The 8,181-nt window shown below is 31.9% G+C and overlaps 1 protein-coding gene across 1 annotated transcript in view; it reads right to left on the reverse strand.

Moving 5' to 3' along the window:
• The window catches only part of LOC108691278 (protein crumbs), a 30,156-nt gene that overhangs the window by 8,011 nt on the left and 13,964 nt on the right, over positions 1-8,181 (reverse strand). The window contains exons 2-8 of the mRNA XM_018198951.1: positions 5,227-5,597; positions 4,525-4,705; positions 3,588-3,755; positions 2,147-2,474; positions 1,501-1,961; positions 667-908; positions 273-498 (exon numbers count right to left, since the gene is read on the reverse strand). Of these exons, the coding sequence (XP_018054440.1) occupies positions 273-498; positions 667-908; positions 1,501-1,961; positions 2,147-2,474; positions 3,588-3,755; positions 4,525-4,705; positions 5,227-5,597 (1,977 nt within the window). The remainder of the gene's footprint in view (positions 1-272; positions 499-666; positions 909-1,500; positions 1,962-2,146; positions 2,475-3,587; positions 3,756-4,524; positions 4,706-5,226; positions 5,598-8,181) is intronic.

The following is an 8,181-nucleotide window of genomic DNA, read 5'->3' on the forward strand; positions in this document are numbered from 1 at the left end:
AATTTTTTCGCAATCATTCGGAGATCGTTTTATATCTATATTTTCTTACGTAGTCTTTTTTTTGATGAAAACAAAAAAATAATAATAACGCTAGATGCAAGGAAAAATTGGTACAATGTGCGTATGTGTATGTAAAGTTAATGAAATCCTTTATTTACATCGTTATGAAATCGCTGTTATGCTTCATTCATTTAAAAGCTAATTTAGAGAGTTATTAAACTCTTTGATTTCGTGAATCATCTAATTGTTTAAAATTGTTTGATCATACTTGCCTTGAAAGCCTTCGATACATTTACATTCAAAACCGTGATCACCGAGATCGATGCACGTGCTGTTATTGTTGCACGGCTTCGTTGCACAATGATCCACGATCAGTGTGCAATTGGGATCTCTGTAGCCTTCGCGGCATTTGCATTCGTAATTAGCGATACCATCAACGCAAATCTTGTCATCTGGACACATCACGTCTATACAATCATCGATATTCACGTCGCATACCTTGAATCATGTCGTAAATTTAATTAAATTTACTTTACATTTTCGCATTATCAAAATTTTTCAATAAAATATAATATAAAATATAAAATATGTATATCTATAATATGTATATCTATAAATATGTATATCTATAAAATATGTATATCTTATAAATCAAAATTACGATACCTTGCCCTCAAAGCCGTGTGGACATTCACAAACGAATTCTCTCTTTGATCTTGGCATCAGCATACAGGTACCATTGTTTTGACAAGGATTTATGACGCATGCATCATATTCCCGTTCGCAATTATCACCCATGAAATCTCTAGTGCAGTTGCAGATATATCCATTAACACGGTCGATACAGATACCACCATTCTGGCATGGTTGTGATAGACATTCGTCTATATCGATCTGGCAATTCTTTCCTGCAAAAACATTTATAATTTTTTTCTTAAGAAAATTCTAAGCGTGTTGAAAAACCGATATTACAAAAAATTAAAATTAAAAATAACTAAAAATATTTTTTCAAATTAAACAATAAATGAAAACACGGGCAATTAAGAGCCTAAATTCGCAGTAATTGGAGCGATTATATCAACATATATTTCTCAGTACTATTATAAATATATACATATATACATATATACTGAGAAATACATGTTGATATAATCGCTCCAATTACTGCGAATTTAGGCTCTTAATTGCCCGTGTTTTTATTTATTATTTAATTTTTATCTCAAGGGCTCAACTTTAATTATTCTTTGATATTTTTTGTATATTTACGATAAATTACAAATAGAAATTAAAGTTTTTGAAGAAATAAAAATGTATAAAAAAGACAATTATAATTAAAATAATTATAGAAACTATAAAAATGATTAATAAAGAAAGAGAATATTTTGTAAGTTGGTATAAAATAAATGATTTTCCATTTACGTAAAAATGTCAATATTAGGATAATTTTACAATGTCGGGGTAAGCAAATGTTATTAAAACTTAATCGTGATTAATTTTTACCTCTCCATTCAGGTAAGCAGGTGCAATTGAAACCATCTTTGCCGCTAGTACAAGTGCCACCGTTGGCGCAAGGATTGCTAGCGCAGTAGTTGACAGTGCAATTAGGCGGATTACCCATAAAACCGGGATTGCAGACACACTGAGGTCCATGAGCATCCTCCACGCAGATGCTGTTAGGCGGACAGGCTGCGTTCTCGCAGAGACCTCTCAGTTCGCAATGACGACCGGTGAATCCTGGGAGGCACTCACAGTGGTAAGTGCCCACGTCGTCGACGCACTTACCGCCATTAGCACAGGGTTCGGTCAAGCACTCGTTCAGATTAAGCTCGCAATTCTGACCCTCAAAGCCTGTCGGACAGTGGCAGATATAGGCACCATAATAATCATAACATATGCCGTTATTCAAGCATGGATTTGCCTCACATTCGTCGATGTCTACATCACAGTTGAGACCCTCATAGCTGAAGAGAAAAGAAATGAAATGTATTAGAAATAGAAGAATTTGTGCAGCATTATTTTCGTGAAAATTAATGGAATAAAATAGCAAGTTGAACAAATGTCAAGACATGATGTATATGTTACATATTACATATAAATTGCAATTTTGTTTAAAGTCTAATTTTAGCTATACTTAAAAAAGACTCACCCAGTTCTATCACATCTGCACGTATAATTATTGATTCCGTCGATGCAGATGCCACCGTTTTTGCACGGATTCGAAGCGCATTCATTGATATTAATTTCACACTTCTTTCCAGTCCAACCAGGCTGACACTGGCACTTGTACTCGCTGTCTGTTAGCGCCATGCAAATACCGTCGTTTCTACATGGATTCTGCTCGCATAATCGTACTCCCAATTGAGATTCGCAAAAGTTGCCAGTAAAACCGGGCTTACAGCTACAACTGAAGTCACCGCGTACATCTTCGCTACAGGTGCCACCGTTGCGGCAAGGTGTGTTCTGACAAGGTGAACCTGAGAAATAAATTCGCTTTCTTATCAAAGATATTTTTTTTTAGATACGAAGTCGGCGAAAGATAAAATGGAGCGATATTAATTGCAATAGCATGATTCATCGCATGCAGATGTAAAAGTCTCTTTTTAAATTATATTTCTCATTTTTTTATAATTATATCTACATAACAATAAATATAATTATAAATTGTAATTCCGTTATTATAAATTTAAAAATTATGAATAAATAATTATTGACAAAATTAAATGTAGACAGAAGAAAAAATAAAATATATTAGAAACATATATCAGTTGCCATATTTGGTTTGAGTGAAATGTAATTAATTATCGACATTTAGCCTTTTACAAATACGATAATATTCGCATGTTTGAGCAATTTTACGCAAAGCAACTTATTTTGCTTAACTTCGAAGCAATTTTTCTAGTAAATAATAATAATGTTCAAAGAAAAAAAAGGCAAAGCAACACGTATCTAAAATAATTGAGCGAGCATGATTTTGAAGCAAATGTTTGAATGTTAGGCAAAAAGCATTTCTATAAATTTCTATATATTGCTTCAAAGCAAAACAAATCTACATTTACGATGTACATCATGAACGAATTACATAGTGGGGAAAGACGATGCAGAGTTCATACCTTATTTATCGCAGCAATGTAATTAGATTCTAATCTCTTACGAGGAAAAATGTGTTATTAAATGTTTAAATATAGGAAAAATATATATACAAATTATTTCTTTAACTGAATTCTTCAATTTATAGACATATAATTATTTTGCGGTACGACAGTTATACAGAGTTCGAAAAACATAATTTTATTAAATTGTATTTAAAAAAAGAACCATCTTTATTCACACATATTGTAATACTTAATTCATGCTTCAACATTCCGTGAATATAAAGTTTTTCATTAATATCTTAATTTGATTTTGCATTATTTTCATGAAATGTTTTCGTGAAACTAGGAATAAATATATAGGCAGGACGATATCTTTTCGTCTCGACGTATAATTACATGACGTAACATTGCCGTTTAACGCGCGCGTCGGGTATGAATCCGCTCGCCCCACATACGCTGTAAACGCCGCATATTCAAGGTATCGACGAGGTCTACCATTGTCAATTTGGCAGTTGTTGCCGGAATATCGGGCGTAACAGTGGCACTCGTAGCGATCCTGTCGCGACACGCATTTACCATGCATCATGCATGGCTCATGGTGACAGAAATCCATAGTGGCCATTGTGGCGGAAGTGACCCCTGTGCCGAGGCCGCTCGTTCCACCTGAAAATTTTTTATTTTTCACAAAACTCGCATGCAATAGGTGCACTTTACTCAGAAGAAACACGTGCAACGGTACTTATTATTTAAAACGCTTTTCTTTTTCTCTTGCATTTCTTCTTCTTCTTCTTCTTTCCTGTTGTAATCTACTTTTGTATAAAAATAATGTAAAAGATTTATATAGAATAAATATCACGATAAATCATTCCCAAAGAAAAAGAAAAAAATTAGTTGTGCAAAATCTTTCCTGTTTCAATTCCGAGACGAAACTAAAGGTATACGCCGCATTTAATACTTATAAATAATTAATAATATTATGTATTGTAAAATATAAAAAATAAGATAAGTCAAATAAAAAAAGGTATTAGGCATGATAAAATAAAAAGAGTAATTAAAATTAAAATTATTTTAAAAAATTATATATTTTTTTAATTTATTCGCTTTTCTCTAGATTTTTCACATTGATATAGTGATATCTAATCTGCGGTTATCACTCGATAATTGCTTAATAGCTTGTCTAATTGTTATACCTAAGAACATTCTGTTTACAATGAGGTATTGATCTACTGTTGCAATATTATCGCTCGATGACTTAACTAATTGTAATTCTGGCTTAAGAGTGTTCTACTATTACTTACTAGTAGATATATAATAGCAACTACACTAACGATCTCCCATATATGATAATTCAACGCTTATCAGTGCAAGAATACTCTACGATAACTTAGAGAAAAATATTATTTTAGTAAAAAAAAGTTATGGATTTTCTTACATCCTTTGATATCCAACAGGCAGGGTCCAAAAACGGCTCCACTATTAATGCTGTTGTTGAAAAGAATCCCAGGCCCTTGCAAGATACAACCTCTGAATCCTTCGCCGACTATGAGCGAATTGTTCACATCATAGTCAGGAAGCGTTAGAATGGCGGAATTGTAAGTCGCATTCGCAACCATCTAAAAAAAAAAAACGTTTCTTATATATTTATATTCTATGTTTTTAAGATTGACTTAGCACATCTCGATCTTATTTCATAAATATTTAAAATTTATTAAGTTGATTATTTATATTAATAAATCTGAAGTAATCAATTTTTTCAATAACAATCTGTAATAGTGATTATCACGAATATAGATCTTTAATTCTTTGAATATTATAAATATATAACGTAGGAAACAAATATTTCAATGTCTTAATTAAAAAATTCTTAAAAAAAATCTCAAACTAATTATTGTCACACTGTATCTATTAAATTTATATTTAATAGCTACTACTCTTTATACATATAATCTGATTTTTCGTTTGTATCCAACAAAAATTTAATAAAATCTATTTTATTTTTTTTTTAAATGACTTGAAATAAATAAAATAGAATATTATTGTATTTTTGATATATTAGTATATACATATACATATAAATGTAAAAAATTTAATTCTATATTCTTTAATTATATATTAATATTTAATCAATATTTACCTGAGTGTGACCGGCGGCATTTAGGGTGAGATTGCCGAGTCTAAAAAACAAGTTAACGCTGTGCCAGACGTTGTTGAGTAGTCTGGCGTTTAGCCTGGCTCGATATCTCTGCTGATCAACGACAGCCACAAAGAGCAGTCCCTCGGGTGTCACTTCGAGACTGATCGAATTGTCATTGTACTTCTGTAGAAATAGTCGACCAGGTTCGCACGTGCGGAAGCTGAGACCACTGTGACGGTGCACCGATACGAAGGAACTCAATTTCAAGAACGCCGAACCGTTGAAATAAGCCTCGCGAGGATGCTCCTCGTAATTTTGATGTTTGGGATTCTGAGGCGCTTCGTGAGTAAGAGCCAACAAAGTGGCCAGAACTGTAATAGAGATAAAACTCTGTTAGAAAATTTGTTTTTGGTAATAATGTTCACTTAGCGTTACAGCATTCGCAGATTTCATAGCTTTTCTAGATCATTGATCATAATACAGTTCATCGATCCTGATGATGATGATCATCACGAAGAGATCCTTAATTCTTGGAATATTACAAATAAATATAATGTAAGAAAGAATATTTTTTAATCTTAATATTTTAATAAAAATACAATAGAAGTTTTTGAAAAAAAAAAGAATCCAAAAAAAAGAGAAGAGAGACTATTTTATTATTTCACTCTAATTTTTATTATCGGTCATAGCCGCAATATGTCACGAGATATAAGTGCTGACACATGCATTATCACGCGACAGTTTAAACTTTAGTTGCTTGTAGTTGCCGCAGACAATCGATGAATAAGCTTTTTAATGTTTTTATATAAGCTTTTGTTGTTTTAATTTTTAATATTAAAAATAAAATAAAATAAAGAATATTATTTCGATTGTTTTGGATATTTTAAAATATTTTTTACACAAATTGTTTTCATGTCATTTAAATTTGATTAAATAAAGTAAGTAATTTTTAGGTTCTTTTTTTATAGCTATATTAAATCCTAATTTCTAATATTTGTTTTTGGTCGATAAAACCATTCACTCAAGTCACTCTCCGAAACGAGCTCAGTAAGATTGCCCACAAGAAAAGAAAACGATTTATCACTGCAAACATACACGTCGTGTTACATAACGCCTATTTCTGCGTGCCATTATCTCCAAGGATGAACTATGATTTTGTCATGAGCGCTTACGCGTGAGAAAGGATTCGTTTGTGTTCAGTCACATGCATACGTGGAACCTTGGTCCCCAAGTTGTCGTTGATTCTTGATTGTGAATATCTAGGTTCTTGTAATCAATTTCATAGATCCTTGACACAAAAAAATCTTATATATTCTGCTATAGAATACTGTAGAATTGATACCAGAATTGATTCCAGAACAATCATATCTTTGATGTTATAAAAATTCTTTAAATACGAAGCGCCACTACGATCTGAATGTTAAGATGTTGAACTATTATATATATATATTCATTTAAATGAATTAATTTCAGAAATTATAATTGCCGATATGGTTGTCGGATTTTCAACGCAATCAATCTGAAATATTAATAATCCCCCAAATTTTCCAAATTTAATCTTAAAAAACTGTAATAAACTTATTGCGAAAAATATTTTGGCAGTCTAAAGGCTTAAGGATGCTCGCACGGAATGCAAGAGATCTACTCGACTCTCGGCCGAGGCAATATTTTTCCCAATATAAGTTTCCCAATAAGTTTATTACAGTTTTTTCAAATTAAATTTGGGAAATTTGGGGGGATTATTAATATTTCAGATTAATTGCTTAAAAGTCCGACAACTATATCGGCACGCAATTATAATTTCTGAAATTAATTTATTTAAATGAATATGTATAAAATAGTTCAACATCTTAACATTCAGACCGTAGTGACGCTTCGTATTTAAAGTATTTAACATAAACGGTCTTTTCAATCTTATTGTTTATAAAAATTCTAATAAAATTCACATCTTTGATAATACAGTTTTGCGGATCCTTTCGTGCAATTTCTGATTCAGAATTTATTAGATCTTAAAAGCATCCATCCTCGTAAATGTTGCCAACACTTGGATCTTCACTATCGGAGTTACATTTCTTTTTTATTCTCGTGAAAGAAGGTGCAAAGAGATTTTTTACCATACTGCGCGAGTATGTTCTCTTTTCTTCCAAGGAGGACAGCCAGTCATCTTGCAAGTACAACTTTACAACGCCACGTGCGAATAGAAGTCATGCATTATTTATCGGTCGGTTGCCATCAATCTTACTCACTGTAAGCATAGTGCACTCAGTCGCAGATTTTAAGATATACCATAAAACTCAAAATTGTAGAACATTGACAAATGAGGACTTATTACCATGAACTAAGAAATGAATATGAAGGTTACATTAAATAAGAGTTAAGGAAGCAAGAATTAGGATATTATTATAAATTCAATTTTCAAATTTAATCTATCTGATTTTAAATTTATAGGTTTAATTACAAAATCATAAATTTACGAATTCACGGAAAAGAAAGTGTTCCTTTATAAAGTTGATGAGAAAAAGTAAAAAAAAAAATTTCGCGCGAATTTTTCCGCGATTAATTTTCCGGGACAGGCACGTGACACATCCGAGAAACTCACGTACATTGCGTGTCGCGCATACGAAATGTGTAAAACATGTAAACATAAACGGAGATCTATAATTGGAATTGCTTCAATGACGGAGTTACCGGAAGTCGATCTTCCTGGGACAAATGATGACGCGTCCGCTGTGTGGGGATTGCGGATAATTAGATCCGAGAAATTGTTAGATTGATTCGCAATTTCTATTAGAAATCTATCCGTTTACAAGAAATAAAATTCATCAAGATATAGAATCAAGAAATTATGATATCATAAGTCTATGATTTCGTATAGATTCAAGATCCATCTCAAATACCTTTGTATGACTCTATTTTACATTTTATAAATTGAAAAATTGTAATTCTTAATTATTC

This window comes from Atta colombica, unplaced genomic scaffold (genome assembly GCF_001594045.1).
Source record: "Atta colombica isolate Treedump-2 unplaced genomic scaffold, Acol1.0 scaffold105, whole genome shotgun sequence".
Taxonomy (NCBI): Eukaryota; Metazoa; Arthropoda; class Insecta; order Hymenoptera; family Formicidae; genus Atta; species Atta colombica.